At 37.3% G+C, this 21,900-nt stretch overlaps 1 protein-coding gene across 7 annotated transcripts in view; it reads right to left on the bottom strand.

Moving 5' to 3' along the window:
- The window catches only part of PARG (poly(ADP-ribose) glycohydrolase), a 132,650-nt gene that overhangs the window by 11,558 nt on the left and 99,192 nt on the right, over positions 1-21,900 (bottom strand). For all 7 annotated transcript variants that reach the window (XM_058697015.1, XM_058697014.1, XM_058697013.1 and 4 more), the window contains 3 exons: positions 20,944-21,022; positions 18,372-18,480; positions 8,047-8,152 (listed from right to left, as the gene is read on the bottom strand). In XM_058697015.1, coding sequence (XP_058552998.1) covers positions 8,047-8,152; positions 18,372-18,480; positions 20,944-21,022 — 294 coding nt within the window. The remainder of the gene's footprint in view (positions 1-8,046; positions 8,153-18,371; positions 18,481-20,943; positions 21,023-21,900) is intronic.

A 21,900-nucleotide genomic window follows, 5' to 3' on the forward strand; every position in this document is an offset into this window, starting at 1 on the left:
AAAGATAAAAATAAAGCTTACCTAATACATTGTTATGAGCTAATATATGTAAGGAAAGCACTTAGTATAACAATTTCTGGAACATAGAATGTTTGTAGGCATTCTCAACTAACAACAACAACGATACAACAACAACAACATACTGGTTTTTGCGAAAGGCCAAATGTGAATTTTGATTCTGACTCCTACTAGGTCTCTCTTTGGGCTTTTTTACTAGCCTCTTTTTGAACCTTGGTTTCCTTATCTTAAAAATGTGGCTACAAATTGAAGGGTAACCATGCAAACTAAAGGAGAGAATGTAGTCTTTCTTAAACATGGCTGATCATCAGTATCTCCCAGACAGTTAAAATTTCCCAAAGCCATTTCCCAGATCCACTAACTAAGTGGCATCTCTGAGGTGCTGATGACAACCATTCCACTCACTCTAGACACCTTGAATGCATTATCATGTACAAGACCCCATTCTAGACACTGGGCCCATAGAAGAGGACAATGTAGAAGTGTTAAGAAAGGAATATTCTTATTCAAGTGTGTAAGAGCAAAAGGCTGAGAAAGAAATGGAGTGTGGTGTGTTCTGACAGAAGGAAGCAAGGTGATAAGAAGCCTGTGGTAAGAAAAACTGAACTGGCCCATATTTCTATTCTAACCTTCCATTTTTTATTGACAGTCACCTCTTCCCCAGTTCTACAAACAGACCTCCCACAAACCCCAGCCAGAGGGATAGGCTGGGCCAACGATAGCATGGTAGAAAATGATTTCTCAGAACTGTCCAGGTTTTCCTATCTTTTCTAGATCAATGATTTTTCTGGAGTTTAGCTATCTTGATTCCAAAATAGCAAAACAACCAGTAAACACATTATTTAAGTTTGGTGTCAATGGGATATAAGGTATGAAGGAAAATAAATTTACAAAAAGTTTATATAATTTCAGAGAAATTTTCATTTAATATAAATATGCAATAAAAATCAACTGAGGGGCACCTGGGTGGCTTAGTCGATTAGGCGTCTGACTTCGGCTCAGGTAATGATCTCACGGCTTATGGGTTTGAGCCCTGCCTCAGGCTCTGTGCTGATAGCTCAGAGCCTAGAGCCTGCTTCGGATTCTGTGTCTCCCTCTCTCTCTCTGCCTCTCCCCAGCTTGTGTTCTCTCTCTCTCAATAATAAATAAACTTAAAAAAATAAAAAAAAATCAACTGAAAAACTTCTGAATCTCACTGGGCATGTGTCCATTGTTTACTGACTTGCTGACTACAATGATTTGGTTCAAGAGATAGGAAAGCGATCTAAGTTGGCCCAATTTTTAAATGGAGGAGTTCTCCTTTCCACTAGGGTCACTCAGTTGCAGTACTGTAAACCTGGAACTTTTGGTCTCCAGCTCCTGCCATGGAGAAATAACCAATGGAAATAGAAGAGAATGAAGCTATCATCTTCAGAGAAGCAGGCATTGGAGAAACCAACACACAAGAGGAAGTGTCTGATCCTAGGACCCAGTAATCCCTGAGGCCAAATCTACCCAGTCTTTCTCTGCCATATCAGTAGACAGTGGCCATTCAGGCTTAAGTGATTAGGTAGATTAGCGTATCTTAAAACTAAAGAATCCTAATACAGAACTTGGTTGCAGTGTTGGCAGTTGGGTATAGGTAGGACAGGAAGGAGGATCTTTGTGGAATAGTTAACACTAGAGTACTGTCTTTTTTTTTTTTTTTTTTTAATGTTTATTTATTTTTGAGAGAGACGGAGACAGAATGCGAGTAGGGAAGGGGCAGAGAGAGAGGGAGACACAGAATCCGAAGTAGGCTCCAGGCTCTGAGCTGTCAGCACACGGGGCTCAAATCCACAAGCTGTGAGATCATGACCTAAGCCGAAGTCAGACGCTCACCCGACTGAGCTACCCAAGTGCCCCAGTCTTTTTCTTTTCTTTTTAAATATTTATTCATTTTTGTGAGATGGAGAGAGACAGAGCGTTACCAGGGGAGGGGCAGAGAGAGGGAGACACAGAATCTGAAGCAGGCTCCAGGCTGTCAGCCCAGACCCTGATGCAGGGCTTGAACCCACGAACCTCGAGATCATGACCTGAGCCGAAGTCGGACACTTAACCGAATGAGCCACTCAAGCACCCCTAGAGTGCAGTCTTAAAGGAATATAGGGAATTAGGCAGATGCTAATAGGCAATTTCAGAAGAATGTGCAAAACCCTAGATTAATGAAAGGCATACAGGGTTGTTGAATAAATTTGTTAAAGAGAAATTCCTTGAGCATATTTTATTTGCAAATCACTTTTAGGTAGCGAAGGTAGGGAATGGGTATAGAAAAGAAAATACACAAGAGTACAACATCAAGATACCTTTAATTACAGTAAACTAGCAAAGGCATAATTTTCTCAAGTCAGGTAACACAGTATGGAGAGATATAAAAAATAAACATTGAAGGAAATGGAAGGAGGAATTGACAAAAATATAATAGAACTTTAGAGTACCACTCAATACCTTCACAAAGCAAGCAGACAAAATTAGAGGGATACAGGGTCTGAGCTAATAAGTATAGAAGCTCATAGACATAGAATAAGTTCTACATCATTCAGAGACATCTTTTCATGTACCAATATAGCATCTACAACAACTGTTATGCCACCAAGAGTAGCTCCAAAAAAAAAAATTTAAAAATAGGTAAAAGAGGGGAGCCTGGGTGGCTCAGTTAGTTAAGCATCCAACTTCAGCTTAGGTTATGATCTCACAGTTCATGGGTTCGAGCCCCACGTCAGGCTCTGTGTTGACAGCTAGGGGCCGGGAGCCTGCTTTGGATTCTGTGTCTCCATCTCTCTCTGCCCCTCCCCCAACTCATGCTCCGTCTCTCTCTCTCAAAAATAATTTTTTTAAAAAAAAAAGAGGTAAAGAAACCATTTTTTTTTTTTAAACCAACCATTTCAAAATGGTTTTAAATTATCTCCTAAAAATCTCATGGATATCTGGTGGTACCCTTAGAGCAGAAGCCCACTTCAGTCTCTAACTGAGATGCGATGAATAAAGTCACAAAAAGAAGCTACTTCTAACAATGAAAAAACGCCAAGTAACCTACAGAATCTTACACTCTTCCTGAGTCTACTAGAGAGCTGTGTTGTTGCAAGGCAATCAAAGTATGACAACCCCCTCCAAGAAGATACAAAACAAACTATGATCTTTGAAAGAGCACAGGAGACAGAGGTAAGCACCATACAAATGGGTAAGAATAAAACAGCTAAAACTTTAACATAAAATTTAAAAGCCAAGTGTAGACTGGGGGGTTATTTTGGAATAATCAGGAGCCCGAGAAATAGAGAGTTCACACTCACTCAAAAGTTCTTTTTCATAGGCTTCCACAGGGTGCTCAGAAAGATGAAGGGCCAGGAGGAGGACAGAGAGAGCCCACATGGTAGCACAGGCACGCAGGAGATGACTGGCTGCTGGTGGGCGAAGGGCACCAAACCCCTCCCTCTTCCCCATGTCCCTTCTTTTCTACCCTCTAGTTCTAGGGACATGGGCTGCTCTGGGGCAGAAAGTTGTTAGTAAATGTCTGTTGAATGAATGAATATATGAAAAATATTATCTTAACAGCTGTCAGCAGAATGTATAATGAAAACAGTTCAAAATTAAATTGTTGTAAATTGCAATCCTCCCGTATAGTTAGGCAGAAAGCATATTAACAAATATTTAGTCTTATTGCTAATAAAAGAAATAGAAGTTTAAGGATCTGCATATGCCCATGTTTGCTCTCCATGGTTTTTTTTTAAAAACTATCCTTCCTTCCTTCTTTCTCTATTAAGGTAGGGATAAGCATCTGATGGTTCAAAGAGTCTTCCTGAAAGGTTTGGTAAGACCTAGGGACAGATAAAGATGGCCAGTCAAGAAAAAGTTAATATTGGCTGTGTCTTTATCTGCTCTCAAAGGGTTTTAGCTTTCCAACTTTTCTAACCTTGTATCATCTCTCAATACTCTCAAGTGGACCATAGCTTCTTGATTCCTTTCTATGCACCTGCTCTACCTCCCTAATACCAGGTCATTAGCAAACATCTCTTTATTGGTACTCTCTTCTTTTGGAGATTCATCTAGGATTTAAATGCCCGCTTTGCCCATGTCTACTATGTGACTGATGAGAAAGTGAGCTTATAAAAGAGGAGTTTATAATGTCTTGATGGCTGTTTTTCTTAACTGAGATATAACTGCCATATAAAATTATGTAAGTTTTCAAATATACACTATGATGATTTGGTATTTGTACATATTAAGAAATGATTATCACAATAAGTATAGTTAACACCCATCACCACACAGTTACAAGATTATCTTTACTTGTGATGAGAACTTTCAACATCTACTCTTTAAGCAATTTTCCAATATGCAATACAGTTATTACTAATTATAGTCACAATGTTATACATTATATCCCCATGATTTATTCATTTTATAACTGGATGTTTGTACATTCTAATCCCTTTCACCCATTTCACCCACCCCCATACCCCACCTCTGGAAACCACCAATCTGTTCCCTGTATCTATGAGCTAGGTGTTTTGTTTTTGTTTTTGTTTTTAATATTCCACATAAAAGTGAGATATACACTATTTGCCTTTTTCTCTCTCACTTATTTCACTTAACATAAAAATGCCTTCAAGGTCTATCCACGTCGTCAGAAAAATTTTTAGTAAGACTTTTTATTACAGAAACAATATAAGCTTAAAACAGAAAAGTACAAATTAAAAAAAAAAATCTATTATCACTCACCTAAAGACAACCATAGCTAATCTTTGCACATAAACAGATGAACACAGAGAATCTCAAATTTGTGATATTTTATATTTATCATTTGATTTTCAGAACTGTTTATAATACATATACTATGTATTTCCCCCATTTGGCAGTATTCTAAAAACATACTTCCATGTCGGCAGTTGTATTTCTGCAATAGTTCTAATGTCTACATAATATTTCGTTACATAGATGTACCACAGTATCTTTCTTTTCAAAATCAGTTTCAGTAAACAATTCCCCACTAAAGGATAAATAACTACTTCTAATTTTTATGATTATTCAAGTGAATGAAGGAGAGGGAATTGTCAAAAGGTCACTGTTAAGTTTAAATCTCAATAATTGGGAAAATGAACTACATAATGAAACTCTTTGAATACTATGCTTGGTACTCACCAAGGGGAAACAAAACTGTAATCGGAGAAAAATATTTTTATGCCACAAAGAAAAGAAAGGAAAGGAAGACATTTATAAAGCTTCTCAAATTGTCCATCACAAATGACCAAAGCTTATGGCAGACCTGGTTTTTTGGATTGATGACACGAATCTACTCATTCATTTTACTTCACAGAAAAACAGCAAAATCGTCTGTCATAAGATCAATAAGCCCAGAATGAAAAACAGGTTTCCTCAAATTGAGGATGATAAATAATTTCATAAAACCTAAAAATTCTTTCTTCTATAGATTTTCAAAACACTGAAAATAATAACATGCAGGTTTTGTTTTTGATTATGAAAAAAATGTGGGTGAAAGCCTTTAGAATGAAGGAAAAGATTTCTCTAAGCATGCCACAAATATGTAAACACATAAAAATTAAGTCCACGTGACAACAACCCAACAGGCTGAAACAAATGAAAAAATACCTGCAACATAATATAACAATTAATGATATTTCTTTTTTTTTTAATTTTATTTTTAAGTAATCTCTACACCCAACATGGGGCTCGAACTCATGACCCCAAGGATCAAGAGTCCCATGCGCTTCTGACCGAACCAGCCAGATGCCCCAATACTTCCTAATATACAAAGAGTTATTACTATCCATTGAAAAGTCAAAACTATTTCCAAAGAGCTAAATGGGCAGAAGAGTGAAAAAAACAATTCACAAAGCAAATAAAAATGGCCAATAAACATATAAAAACTGTTGAACCTCAGAGAAATTTTAAAAATTGACAAAAATCCCTTGTTAGTGAGGATTCTTATGCAGGGAAGACAATAGAAATTGATATAACCTTTCAGAAGTATAACTTGCAACAAGTATCAAAATATAAAGTATATATGCCTTTGGGTTATTAATCTCACTTCTAGGAATTAATCCTAAGAAAATAATCATATATAACATATGTAATTATATACTGCAGTATTGCTTATAAGATTAAGAAAATAAACCAACTGTCTATAAAGGGAGAACCAGTGAAATAAATTATGGTAAGTAGAAATACATACAACAGAATACTATATAGCTATTAAAAATGTTGACAGTACATTTACATTTGTATGGTTTTCAAAAAGAAGAGGTCAGAGCATAGACTGGTGTTATGTTATTAATGTCAAATGGTTACACAGATTAACAGGAATATCTGAAAAGATGATCACCAAAAACGTTAACAATGAACTCTGATGATTTTTACACACTTCATAATATTTTTCTGGATTAAAAAAATAATAAACGTGACATTTTTACAAAAATAACATACTCATACATAATGACAGACTCAACTATTTTATTCCCAGAGAGGTAGATTTTTATCTATATCTAGTTTGGCTATCAAGGCCAGTTGGCTGTTTTCTGTTTTATTTTATTACTTTATTAACTGTAGTATAACAAAGAATTTCAAAAACCTCGGAATTTCCTGAATGTCTTTGTTATGCTAAGGAGGACTCTGGGTGAGCCCCTACATAGCTACAGGATTGGGATTTTCAGCCACTGACTTCCAGCAAATGGAAGGAGAGTTGAAACTGAGTTCAATAATGGGGCCAATGATTTAATCAGAAATACCTATATAATGAGGCCCCAATAAAAACTTTGGACATCGGGATGCCAGGGCCATGAGTTCAAGCCCCATGCTGAGGTGTGGAGCCTACTTAAAAAACAAACAAGCAAAAACACTTTGGACATCAAAGGTCAGTGGAGCTTCTTGTTGGCGAACACACTGATGTATGAGGAGAGAGATGTGCCCTGACACCACAGCGAGAAGGCATGGAAGCTCTGTATTCCCTCACAGATCTCACCTTATGTGTATCCTTTATAATAAAATGTAATAGCACCTTCCTGAGCTCTATGAGTCATTCTAGTGAATTATCAAATCTGAAGGAGCTTGTGGGAACCTCCTAGATTGGTAGCCAGTTGGTCAGAGATGTAGGTGGCCTGGGGACACCCTGCCCCCAGACTTGCAGCTAGAGTCTGAAGTAGAGGTGGTCTTATGGAGGACTTTGCCCTTAACCTGTGGAATTTGCACTAACTCCAGGTAGTTAATGCCAGGATTGTATTGCAGCACACCTAGTTGACGACAGACCAGTTGGGTTGACACAGAACAGTATCCTTCTTAAGTAATGATACAATACAATTTTCTACGACTGATACTTTTGAGAGTAAAGTAAATGTCATAATTTGGTAAATGGCCAGTAGCTTTGATCAGATTTTGTGATTTTTCTACCATAAACAATAAAATGTAAGAAATGTTTATCTTCTTGGGTACCCAAGTGGCTCCTTATCTATGTTATTCATGCAGCTCTCCCAAGCTGTACTCCCACATATGTGCACCTCTACTAAAGCATTCACTACTATATTGCATTTTCTATGCTTCTCTCTCATATGCCAAATTGTGAATTCCAAAGCAGGGACTACATTTTATTCACCTTTGCATTCTCAGAGTCTACCACAGTGCCTACAACATAGCGGATGCCTCACAAGTTTGGTGAATGAGTGAGTCAACGAAATTGCTCTATCAAAATCACTTCTGTGAAGGAAAGTGCTTAACGGGTACTTTGGTTTGAAACTTCATAGTCATTCTGGACTCTTCCATCCCTCTATTCAACTAAATACTGGTCTGGTAGACTAAAGAGATCTTTACAGGGAAACAGCAAATAAAAATAAGTATTCCTTTAAATACAATAAGGAAAAAGAGGATGGTGTCAAAAACTGTTTTTTTCTTCAATCTTTGTGGTCTCTTATTATATAAAACAGAACATTAGAAATCCAAGTTTGAAGGACTTTTTCTCTGTAGTCAAATGCTTATCATTCTTACAACAACTTATTCACTTACCTTTTAATCTAGCATCACCGCCAAAGGCACCACAGCCCCAGTTTCCTGTGGCTACTGCAGAAAGATTCTCTGAAGAAACTCCAGGACGGAGAAATCCACAGTAAGCCTGCAGGATGAAAGAAACATCACAGTGTGTGAGTGACTAGACACTAACAGTATTTCTGACTGATGTACTAAGATCAGTGGCTATTACCAAGCTTATGCTCTATTTTCTTTTTCTTTTCTTTTTTTTTTTTTTTAGGGGCCAAAGTAGAGGGAAAACAAGAAAACCCTGGGATTATAGAAGAGAGTAAGAAATGATCAATTCTAGTATTTATTTGTTTTGATGCTGGGCCAAAGCCCTTAAACCAATACAGACAAGTCTCAGTTTCTTTGTCTGATTCAAACAAATATAAATGAAAATATCAAAGGTATTTCAAGAACTGATGGGATCCCAATTACAAACTATCAGGAACTGAAGGGAGGAAAGACACTTAACATATTGCTTTATTTGAAGGCTTCTGAACACCATTTTTTCCATTAAGGTAAAGAGTTATCACCACTGTGCTTCCTTAACACTTGCTCTCTCAGTTACTGGGACTTAAAGACTAGTAATTGTGTATGGGATTCCTATACCTGGTTATAAAACAATCTTTAAGGTCCCCTCTAGCTCCAAGATTCTCTGGTTTCACAGCTCTGCTTTAAGCTAGAATGTTTTAACATTCGCTAGTCACTTTGAGAAAAGTATGATCTATCCTGAGGACACTGGCTAAGTCTTACTTAGAGGAACATTTAATTTTGTACATGAGAAGACTGCAGTTTAAGCCCCAAAGTTGTAGATTTCCATTTCTTTGCTGCCAGCCTAGTGGGTCTTTCTCAGTTTTCTGAAACTATCAGACTATATTAAGAGGTTTAATGTAATAGCAAAGCAAATCTCCCCTGGGTTCTCTCAAGTAGCAAACAAAGCCTAAAATATAGCTTATGTATAATAGTAAATAAAATAAAAAGAATGATCTGTGACAAATGTTCCTAGAGAAAAACCAAGGATAAAGAAAGATGCTTCCATGAAACCCACACATAGAAATATAGTAAATTGCTCTCTGAAGTTTCCACAAAGGTATAAAAATTTATTTTACACACTGTCTGGATAGATTAACAAGGCTATTCCTTCCACCCCCTCCTAGGCTGTAAATCCTGACAGATATTAATTATAAGTTGGTACCAGACCATTATTCAATGCTGTGGTACAGAGCTTACACTAGAACTCACAAATTACCTGTATAATCAGATGCATGGAGCTTCTGAAAATCTCTTTCAGATCAAAAATATCAAGAGCTCAGGTTTGTTTGGGGTTTTTTTGCAGGTTCTTAAAAGACACAGAGTCTCTGCCTTTATGCCAAAGGGGGAGAAAAGACTCTGTCAGAATACACATAACTTTGCCGCTTGCTTCCCTGTCAAATTCTCTTCAACAGGCCTACATGAAGATGATGATTTCTTAGCCTCCTGTTAGTGCCGCCTCTCTTTTACACTGTCAGAATGGCTTTAGTCTCTTCCTATTGCCATCTCTACATATCTAGGCTGACTCCTCTTTAATGAGCAAACATACCTTGGTGAAACCAGAGCCTAACAACAGAGAATTTGAAATATTTATATTATTAGAAGAAAAGTCTAATGTAAAGTGCTAACCAATTGTGCTAAAAAAAAAAACCCAAAAACTCCACAACTATCTTGAAAAGTGGCCATAACAAAAACAAACTATAAAACTGAAATTAACCGGCATTTCGTGTTTTAAGCAAAACAAATCAAATAATACTTTAAAAAGTTAATCAGAAATTAAAAGATATAAAACAATTCAGAGTAATTAGGTACAAACAGTAACTATTTGAGGTGTGTGGGTGGCTCAACTAGTTGGTTGAGCGTCCGACTTTAGCTCAGGTCATGATCTTGTGGTTCATGGGTTCAAGCCCTGTGTAGGGCTCTACACTGACACCGCAGTCTGGAGCCTGCTTTGGATTCTGTGTCTCCCTCTCTCTCTGCATCTCCCCTGTTCACGCTCTGTCTCTGTCTCTCAAAAATAATTATTAGGGTGCTTGGGTGGCTCAGTCGGTTAAGTGTTTGACCAGCTCAGGTCCTGATCTCACCTTTTGTGAGTTGGAGCCCAGCATCAGGCTCTGCACTGACAGTTCAGAGCCTGGAGCCTGCTTCAGATTCTGTGTCTCCCTCTCTCTCTGCCCCGCCCCTGCTCTCACACACACACACACACACACACACACACACACACACTCTCTCTCTCTCTCTCTCTCTCTCTCAAAAATAAATAAACATTAAGAAAAACTTTTAAAAATAAACGTTAAAAACTTAAAAAAAGAATAACTATTTATAGTGATTAAATGCAAAATTCTTTTATTCTGTTTAAACCAAGTATTTCCAAGGTCAGACATAAGAGAGAAGCAGCAAGCTCTTCTAAGTCTCCTTTAGAGGAACAACCCATACTTCTCCCTTCTGCAGTAAGGAGAAATATCCCTCAAATGCTAGAGACCAGAGCAGGGTCACTAATCACGGAATCATTTCCTTTTACAGCAGTAATGAGTCCCTACAGTAACAAATAAAGATCAGATAAGGATAGAGACCTCAAAAGAGTGGAGTTGCCAAGTTCTTACTTCAGAGGGAAAGGTACTAGGAGTTCTCAAGAGCTCCATGCTGGCAACAAATACATCCCTCCCCCCCCCACACTCACCGCCAGAGAACTTGAGGCAATTTATCAGAGCAGTAAGAATAAAAAGAAAGCCAGCTCAAACTCTATAGTCACATCCTGACCATAATCACTAATGACAGAGCTATTTATTTTTTATTAATAAACAACTTTAAAGAGAAAAAGAGGAAGCATTCATACCTTAGGACAATAAGTAGAGAATACCAAAGAACACTCATCTCAGAATGAGTTTTGATGGGAAGGGAAGAAGAGAAGGAAGACAAAGGTAATTCTAGTATCCTGAAGGATACAATGGGGAGCTTTGAGAAAACCAAGAGGCAGGAAGAAAATACTGGTACCTAGAGGTAAAAACTAGAGCCCAGCCAGAAAGTGATGAGATAAATACAGAGATACAGGATGGAAGCAAAGAAAGTGAAAAATAAAACCAAGAAAACAGTTGTAAAAACCTACAGGCCCAGAACTGGACCTGGGAAATAGATGGTACTCAAGGGAATAGTCACAAAAATCCATGCACACACATGCATGAGCACACACACTCTTAAGTAAGAGCTCAGGCTTCAACATCAAGTTTAGCAGGCTCAAGTAGATAAAATTAAACTATGTCTTTCATTATAAGGAAATAGATTATACTGTTAGCTAGAGTAATAATTTACAATTATTATTCCCAAAGAGTCACTTATTTGGAGACAATCTACCACTTGTCTAACTTAAATTAATACAAAGTTGGTACCACTGCTGATTTTCTGAGGTCTTATAATATTGTGATCTCTTAAAAACAAACATAATATAAAAAGATCCTTAAGAATCTTGTGGAAGAAAATAAAATATTATTAATCAAATTGTCCTTAGAGGGGTGTCTGGCTGGCTCAGTCAGTACAGCATGAGACTCTTGATCTCAGGGTTGTGAGTTCAAACCCCACATTGGGCATGGAGCCTATTTTAAAAAAAAATTATCCTTAGATTAAGTAAAAACGATTTTGCAAAATTTTCATCTTTTGTAAATTATTATTTACAAAATATTTGTTATTTGATTAAATAACAAAGAGGTTTATTACTACATTACGTGTAATGAGAAAAACTTGGGACTACCAAGTTATTCAAAAATAGTAGTTCAATTGTAGTACACCAATCCAACCAGTTTTATCGCCATTAAACAAATTATTATGATGATATTAGAAAATGTGAAAAATATTTACAATATATAGTTGAATAGGTAAAATACAAAGTTATAGGCAACTTTTGAACACATTTTTATGAAACTATTCATGTGGAAGGACGTACAAAAATGAAAACAACTATTTGAAAGGTAGGATCACGAATGACTTTTTTCTCCACAAAATAATTGGGGGAACCTGGGTAGCTTGATCCTGGCTCAGGTCAACAGATCGAGGCCCCTGTGTTGGGCTCTGCACTGACAGCACGGAGCCTGCCTGGTATTTTCTCTCTCTCTGTCCCTCCCCAACTTGTGCACAAGCATGCATTCTCTCTCTCAAAATAAATAAATAAATAAATATTAATTGTAACATTACTAGATAGACTAAATAAAATGAAAGAATTATGCAGACCTTAGTTTCCTTATGTGTGAAATCAAAGATTGGATTAGATTATCTATGATTACTCTGATTCTTTATATTAAGAGATTTAAGAAAAAACTCACTAAAAATGACACATTTGGGGCTAATATTTCTGAAAAGTAAAGTGACACATACAACTGACCCTTGAACAAGGTGGGTTTGAATTGCATGGTCCACTCACATGCAGATTTTTTTGATAAATACACTAAAGTATTGCAAATGTATTTTTCTCTTCCTTGTGATTTTCTAAATAACATTTTCTTTTCTCTAGCTTATTTTATTTTAAGAATACGGTATATAATACATAAAACATACAATCTACGTGTTAATTAACTCCTTATGCTGTCAGTAAGGCTTCCAGTCAATAGTAGGCTATTAATAGTCAAGTTTTGGGGGGGGTCAAAAGTTGTATGTAGATTTTCGGCTATACAGAGGATTGGCACCCCCAATTTCTGAGTTGTTCAAGAGTCAACTGTACTTAAGAAAATATTATTAATGATCAGATGTTGAACTCCTCCTCCAGTTTAACACTCTCTCAACTGGGCTATCTAGGCTACCCCAGATGTTGAACTTAGAAATACCAGCATCTAGGGGCACCTAGGTGGTTCAGTGGGTTGTGACCAACTTCAGCTCAGGTTATGATCTCAGGGCTCATGGATTCAAGCCTCATGTCTGGTTTTGCGCTGACAGCGTGAAGCCTTCAACGGATTCTCTGTTTCCCTCTCTCTCCCTGCCCCTCTCCCACTTGCTTCTCTCTTTCTCTCTCAAAAATAAATAAACATTAAAAAAAAAAAAAAAAAGAAAGAAATACCAGCAGCCAGTATTGAATGGTTTTGTTAATTAAGCCCTGGTTTAATAACAACCTCTTTCCAAATCTGTTGATGGGTAATAACAAAAAAATCCATAAACAAAATGATTTTAAAAAGGGTAAATGGTGGTGATTTCCTGTTGGGGTGGTCTGTTTGCTTCGTTCAATTTCTGATCCAGAAACCTCTACGAAATGTATTCATTACTTAATATTACTTGAATGAGTCTAACATGGCTAAATACAACTTTTCACAGATGATTTCTTTCTTCCCTTGCTGAGCTATATGCCACTTTTGCAAGCTAGAGTCATAAATCCTTCCAACTACAAAGATAATTTTCCTCTACAGTGTCACCCAGCTGATCCCTCACAGAATTAAACACTGCTTCACAGTATCAGTTAAATAAAAGACAACAGACTCTTCCTTTTAAAAACCAACTCTGGGGGCGCCTGGGTGGCGCAGTCGGTTAAGCGTCCGACTTCAGCCAGGTCACGATCTCGCGGTCCGTGAGTTCGAGCCCCGCATCGGGCTCTGGGCTGATGGCTCAGAGCCTGGAGCCTGTTTCCGATTCTGTGTCTCCCTCTCTCTCTGCCCCTCCCCCGTTCATGCTCTGTCTCTCTCTGTCCCAAAAATAAATAAAAAACGTTGAAAAAAAAATTTAAAAAAAAAAAAAAAAAAACAACCCTGTCCAATAGGACAGGTGGAGCCTAGACGGAGCAAACTGTTTCCAAAGGGAATAAAGCACTTTGTGGGATTGCCCTTTCAGTTCGACCTGACGACTAATGCCTAAAAGTAGCAAAAGAGCCCACAGAATTCAGAGATCCACATTGAATTCTGATGGTGAAAACTGGTCTTATGCTCTGTTGCTTCCTAGATAAAATGAGTTTTCTGTTCCTGCCCACTTTCTCTCTGGCATGAAAAAAAGTTGAACTGTACAAGTCACCTTTAGAGTAATTTAATACAGACTCTTCTGCTTTAAACCCAAGTTTATCAAACACAGCAAGGTGTAAATCACTTAATATTCTCTCCAAGTTGTGTTGTCAGTTTATGTAAAACCCTGCCGCCATACTAAAATTCATAACTCTATTTTAATAGGTAAATGTAACCAATAAATGATGGAATGCTTTTATTTAGAAGACCCAAAGTTATTTAAATTAGTTCTCTAATTAACTTGCCAATGACATTTAACAAAATCATTTACTGCTTTCTTTTTTTCCAGTGAAAGAATTAGAAAACTAATTCTCAGGGGCACCTGGGTGGCTCAGTCAGTTAAGTGTCTGACTCTCGATTTTGGCTTAGGTCATGATCTCACAGTTTTGTGAATTCAAGCCCAGCGTTGGGCTCTGCACTGACAGTGTGGAGCCTGCCTGGGATTCTCCCTCTCTCTCTGCCCCTCCCCCACTGTGTGCGCACAGATCTCTTTCTCTCAAAATAAATAAATAAACTTAAAAAAAAAAGAAAGAAAACTCAATCTTGGCTAAAAGAGAAAATGTTTTGGAATACAGCAGTGAATGAAAGAACATATATTTATCAAGTGCCTTCCTGTGTGCCAGGCCCTGAACTAGGTGCTTGCTCAATGTTAGCCCATGTGCTAATGAGCTTACTCTACACCTGTGCTATTTTCTTGTCTTAGAGAATTTAATAAATAGGCTGATGGGGGGAAAGCCTTCAAAGTTCCTTTAAAAAGTATATCAAACAATAAAGGATACGGAGAAAAGCAATCAACTGGAAGCTTGCTCGCTGTTTAGGATTGTGATTTTAAGAGAAGAAAGAGGTAACCAAGGACATATATGCTTGCAGGAGATTGTTAACGAAATGCAGAGAATATTCTCAGTGATTTAAGATGGAAATAGGTAAAAAGTCTGGAAAGAAACCTAGTTATAGTAATATCTATGTGAAAGGAGTTACATTTTTTTTTTTTAACATTTTTTTTAACGTTTATTTATTTTTGAGACAGAGAGAGACAGAGCATGAATGGGGGAGGGTCAGAGAGAGGGAGACACAGAATCCGAAACAGGCTCCAGGCTGTCAGCACAGAGCCCGACGTGGGGCTCGAACTCACGGACTGCAAGATAGTGACCTGAGCCGAAGTCAGCCGCTCAACCGACTGAGCCACCCAGGTGCCCCAGGAGTTACATTGTTAAAAAGTAGTTTGAAGTCAGGGGAACCTGGATTCAAGTCCTGACTTCATCACTGCCCAGCTGTGTGACGTGAGGCAAGTTATTCAACTTCTTGAGGCTCCGTTTATGATCTCTAAACTGGAGACAAGAAGAGTATCTACACTTCCCTGGGTGGTTAGGATTAAATCAGACATCAAATTTAAAGTGCTAAGTAGAGTGCCTAGCATGTCATATGCAATCATTTAATGTTAGCTATTATTTTCACTATTGCTATTTGTATAATTAAAAATTTTTTCCACCACTATTTGACCGCAAAGAACCTTTTATGAACTATAAATTAGACTTACTTGCATACTGATATGAACAATGGCAGGTTGAAACAGAGAACTACATACTATCAATCCATCTGCTTCATATGGTTTCATCTATTCCATACTTGAATGGAAAGTAGACTTAGAGGCTTTATCTGGCACGTGAAGAATATTTAGGAAATATCTATAAATTTGTAACATTTTCAGTGATTTAAGATAATGTAATTATATCTTAAAAGTTTATCTTAAAAAACTGTGTTAGTAATTTCTAAGAAGTTTAATGTATCACCAACTAACGCATTTAACAAATATTTTTGAGAAGTTCTCATAAGCAAGGAAGTGCGCTTGGGACTGACTGATTTGAGTCAAATAAAACATCTACTGTTGCCAGGTTAAAGGCTCATTCTTTTTGTATGAAGTGAGTTTCCTAAGGACTCTACATTCTACAAATACTTATATCTAACTTAACCTATTCACATACACCAAGGTTTCATATCTTTAGCTTTCTGCTGTCTTTAAGGAGAGGCAAAAAGTTTAGTGCTATATAAATAGGTAAATGTAGAGAATACCAACTGGCCATGGGTAATTAAAAAAGATTTATTTATGCCCAGGATTATTTTTTAAAACTATATTTGCAGATAATTTCTAAATGTCTACCTCCAACAGAAAAGTATTTGTGAGAATATAAATTTTTATCCATAAGAATAAATTTTTATCCTTTAAATTTTTGTTAATGTGGGGCGCCTGGGTGGCTCAGTCGGTTAAGCGTCCGACTTCGGCTCAGGTCATGATCTCACGGTCCATGAGTTCGAGCCCCGCGTCGGGCTCTGTGCTAACAGCTCAGAGCCTGGAGCCTGTTTCAGATTCTGTGTCTCCCTCTCTCTGACCCTCCCCTGTTCATGCTCTGTCTCTCTCCGTCTCAAAAATAAATAAACGTTAAAAAAAAAAATTTAAAAAAAAATAAATAAATTTTTGTTAATGTATGATTATGGTTAAACACATTCCCTTTACACATATTTCTTTTTCAAACTACCTACTGCTTACATAAATGTCTTCTATTATCAGTGACCATGACCATATGACAAATTCATATGTGTTTAATAAGGAAGGAATATCTGATGAAAATCTAAAGATAAATCTCATTCTACTTGATATGCTATATAATAAAAATATCATGTATTTGGAAACAGGAATTTGGAATAGTGAAAGGCTTACATTTAAAATGTGCCGAACATAATAAAAGATATTTTGTTCTAGAATCTCTGACTTTCAGAATCAGGTAAAGGAGAGAAATTATACCAAACAACAGTCTTTCTGCATAGGTTTTCTGAGAAATTACTTTAAAAAAAAAAAAAAGAAAAAATATATACACGTGATTATCAGTTACCTAAGTTTAACTTTGGAAGATAGTGCATTTACTTACTTTTCAAAAAAAAATTTTAAACATTTTTTCAAGTTTATTTATTTGAGAGAGAGAGAGCACATGCGCAAACGGGAGCAAGAAGGGGAGGACAAAGAGAGAGGGAGAGAGAGAAAATCCCAAGCAGGCCCTGCACTGCTAGTGCAGAGCCAGACTTGGGGGCTCGGTCCCACAAACCATGAGATCATGACCTGAGTGAAACCAAGAATTCGACACTTAATGAACTGGGCCACCCAGTTGCCCCTACTCTTTAAAATTTTTAAGAGATCCTTTTGAGAACTGTAAACATTATAATAACCTAATAGATTACGTATGAGAAAACATTCAACAATTAGATTCTCAAGTAGATCAGAATACAAGATAATAAATGTATTTACACTCAAAATATATACCAATTTGTAAGAGTAGTAAAAGCCGCTGTGGATTATTTGGTTGTTTACTTTACTAACTATAAGAAGGGCAAGGTGTTTGAGCTAGGATAAGCAGAGTACCACAGAGAGGCCATTTCTGTGGTAAGACCAGGCAGAAACTGTGACAAGGATATACTTAATGCCAGAAGTGCCAGTCCCAGGGCACTCCCAATCCCCTTGCAATTGTACACTCAGTCTGCTGTCATAATCAAAAGTCTATGTAGGGACTGGCAATGTGTAGCCATGCAAAACCACAGATCTCATTATCTTAACAAACAATCTCATAACAATGTGAGTTAAACAATGGTTTTCAGAATTGGGTCAGTTTCCTTGGCTGTTAATTTGAGGATCTAAAATTATCAATTATTTTGGTAAAGCCCTAAATCTAGAGAACAGAATCAGTACTCTACTGTATGATAAGAGTTTATTTATATGGTTAACAGAAGTGAAAATCTGAATAATAGGTATGGCTCATTTTCATATTTCTGTAATACAATTAGACAAATGATTGTAGTAGACAGCACTGAACATCACAGAATTCTATCATAAATATGCCAAATTATCTAATCAATAAACAGTTTACAAGTGAATCTTACCTATAATAAAACTTAACTTTTATGGCTTATCTGCATCAATCCTAACAGCATACCTTTGCAGAGACATCATTGAAAGGTGTGAAAAAAATTTTTAGCACTCATTCACTTCTATATGGTTTTAAAATAATAATGTTCCAAAGCAAGTAAAAGTACTTGATGAGCTAAATGCATGTGTGGGGCTCAATATCAAGCAACAGTCTATCTGGCATCAGTAATCAAGCAATTACGAAATGGAAAGTACATCTTGTACAAGCTGACAGACCCATTAAATCAGGAGAGCTGTGGGCAGACATACTGACACTGCAAGAATTACCAGAAAGCATTAATTTCAGCATTAATAAAATGGCAGTAAATAGATGACAGTTGCCAGACGAACTAAGAAATGAGGTTACTGGCCTTGTTAAGCTCGCGTCTGATTTTCTCAGGCACAAACTGGTCGAGGTAGCGTCTGAAGTGAAGGGCATCAATGGCGACGATTTCGGTGCCACGCCGCTGCCAGGCGTCCCTGGGGCAGGAAGAAAGGGGCAAGATGACTAAGGAAAGACACTCACAAGGTATAACCTTTGTGAGGCCAGGTTTCTGAGAATTTGGCAGGGTTAAAATATTAAAAATAAACGAACAAACCAGTAGCCATAGGTCTCAGCAAAACAGGAGGGCAGAAAACACCATTTTATTCTTAGATTTCAAGACATTCACGTTATAGACTGTTAGGCATTAAACGGTAACATGAAAAATTATCAAGAGATGACAAACATGACCTATTGTAAACAGGTACATCATTTACAGTGAGTCTCAGAAGTTAAAGGATTTAGGGGCCACACAAAAGGAACTTAGCTCTTGGTTTTCCTCTAAGACTAACGAGACGTCATTTGTATCTTGACTAACGCCAAAAAAAGGGAAAAAAAAAAAAAAAAAAGGTCAAAAAGCTCATTCCTCCCTCATTCCTCCTTGGCTTTCAAAGACCTGCTCTTTGGGGCTTGGGTTTATAACATTGCCATGTATCACTATCATCCAAAACATAACCCCAAGAAGTCAAGTGTTACAAAAAATGTGTACTGTGCACAACTGCAGACAGTGCAAAACTATTTTTAAAAAGACAAACACAGTAAAGCAGACAGTAACACATTGCCTGTGGAAATAAGGACTGGGTGAGATGATTTTGGAAACGTGAAATTCCAAATATTCCAATATTCTCTTTACAGACTTACATAAATTGACATGCCAAGCAACTTTTTCATGCTGAAGAATGGCAACAGAAACCTTCATGTTAGTCTGTAAGTAATTATCAGCAATTAAACATCCACATAATTGTTGCAACCAAATATTTTAATCAAAACAACGAGAGAGAGACCAGGGGTTGGATTTGAGATATTACGAAGAATAAGTTTGCAAGGGTAGGTGGGCAACAGCTGATTCTGAAACAATGGCTCTTTTTCATACATACACACACACACACACACACACACACACACACACACACACACTTACTTTCAGGCACCATTTCTTTTTTCTTCCTTTCTCCAAATTTTTATTTAAATTCCAGTTAGTTAATATACAATATAATATTAGTTTCAGGTGATTCATTAGTTACAAACATCACCCAGTGCTCATCACAACAGCCCTCCTTAATCCCCATCACATATTTAACCCATCCCCCCACGCATTTCCCCTCCAGTAACCCTCAGTTTGTACTCTATAGTTAAGAGTCTGTTTCTTGGCTTGCCTCTCCCATCCCTCCCACCATGTTCGTTTCTTTTGTTTCTTAAATTCCACATATGAATAAAATCATATGGTATTTGTCTTTCTCTGATTGACTTATTTCACTTAGGATTACACATTCTAGTTCATTCGCGTTGTTGCAAATGGCAAGATTTCATTCTTTTTGATGGCTGAGTAATATTCCATTGTGTGTATATATGTATGTATGTATGAATGATGTATGTAGGTATGAATGTGTGTGTATATGTCAAATCTTCTTTATCCTATGACCCAGCAATTGCACTACTGAGTATTTACCCAAAGGATATAAAAATACTGATTCAAAGGGATAGATGCACCCCAATGTTTACAGCAGCATTATCAACAATAGCTAAATTATGGAAAGAGCCCAAATATCCATCAACTGATGAATGGATAAAGAAGGTGTGGTATATATATACACAATGGAATATTATCCAGGCGCCATTTCTATAAAAGTTCACCCATGTTAAACCAATTTTGTGAGGAAGCAAAAATGGCAAAGTATAAAAATATTTTTCAGTAAGAAATAAGGAGACAGGAACAGCAAAGTTTACTGCTGTTAACTGTTCTGTGGCATTAGGCAAGCTTTCTCAACATGTTTCCCCACCGACTTAATCTCACAGAAAAATTCAGGATAACTAAATAAGCCAGTTAAAGGCTTTAAGCTCTAATAAGAACTTATTCTAAATAAGTTTGGCCTTGGAAGTGAACCTCCACTGACTGCTTACAACCTGGAAGCTGAGAGGTAAAGAACAAGAGTCCTGGGGTGCCTGGGTGTCTCAGTCTGTTAAGCATAGGACTTCGGCTCAGGTCATGATCTCACGGTTTGTGGGTTCGAGCCCCACATCAGGCTTTGCACTGACAGCTCATAGTCTGCAGCTTGCTTTGGATTCTGTGTCTCCCTCTCTCTCTGGTCCCTCCCCTGCTTGTGAGCTCTCTCTCAAAAATAAAATAAACATCAAAATTAAAAAAAAAAAAAAAAAAAAAAAAGAACAAGAGTTCTGCCCTTCTTGTTCTTGGCTTAGACTTTTGGCTTTTATTTCTCTGTTCTTCTCTTTTGTATATGGAAATGGTAATACTATTTTAACTATTAATGAACCTGTAATACTGAACATAAAAAGGCAGTTACATTTCTGAAATAAGAGTAGATGGGAGACAGAATGTACTAGGTCAAGCCCACAATCCTTAGCTTTTGGTCAAGTGATACTAAAGTCAGAAATGAACTCACCTTTCACTCCCATCTTCGTGACTTCGGGCCCAACGATACGTTTCAGCATAGCCTGTGTATTCACTGTACTGTTCGGTACCTGAAACAAATAATCTGCCATTATTTTTTAGAAAGATTTTTCTTAAAAGCTGCATGTTCTAAAGGGTCTTGTTAATAAACTTACTTCTCCTTTCTAGAAATACCTTATTGGCAAATGTCAACTGAAACAAAAACCAAAAAACCCCACTGGTCTTAATGACTTGCTATTATTTTCTGTAAGGAAGAAAATGATACCTATAAAAGCCACTGCAATGTTTATTGTACACAGATAAATGTCTCGATCAACAGAGAAAACAAAATATGCTCTGTCATATTAATCTCTTTCATGAGGGATGCCTGGGTGGCTCACTCGGTAAAGCATCTGGCTCTTGATGTCAGCTCAGGTTATGTATCACAGTTTTAAGTTCAAGCCCCACATCGTGCTCTGTGCTGACAGCACAGAGCCTGCTTGGGATTCTCTCTCTGCTCTTCCCCCACTTGTGTGCTCTGTTTCTCTCTCTCACAAAATAAACTTAAAAAAAATTTTACATAAAAAAATTTCTTTCGTGAGGAGTGCAGTGACTTTTATAAAAGTTCAATGTCTTCAATATTAGTAATCTGATGGTAATATTTAGTTTGTACTATTTTTTTTTTTTCAACGTTTTTTTTTTTTTTTTTTTTTTTTTTTTTTTTATTTTTGGGACAGAGAGAGACAGAGCATGAACGGGGGAGGGGCAGAGAGAGAGAGGGAGAGACAGAATCGGAAACAGGCTCCAGGCTCCGAGCCATCAGCCCAGAGCCCGACGCGGGGCTCGAACTCACGGACCGCGAGATCGTGACCTGGCTGAAGTCGGACGCTTAACCGACTGCGCCACCCAGGCGCCCCTAGTTTGTACTATTGAGAAAGCAATTTTACATAACGACATTCCCTGCTAAGAA

This window comes from Neofelis nebulosa, chromosome 13 (genome assembly GCF_028018385.1).
Source record: "Neofelis nebulosa isolate mNeoNeb1 chromosome 13, mNeoNeb1.pri, whole genome shotgun sequence".
Classification (NCBI taxonomy): domain Eukaryota; kingdom Metazoa; phylum Chordata; class Mammalia; order Carnivora; family Felidae; genus Neofelis; species Neofelis nebulosa.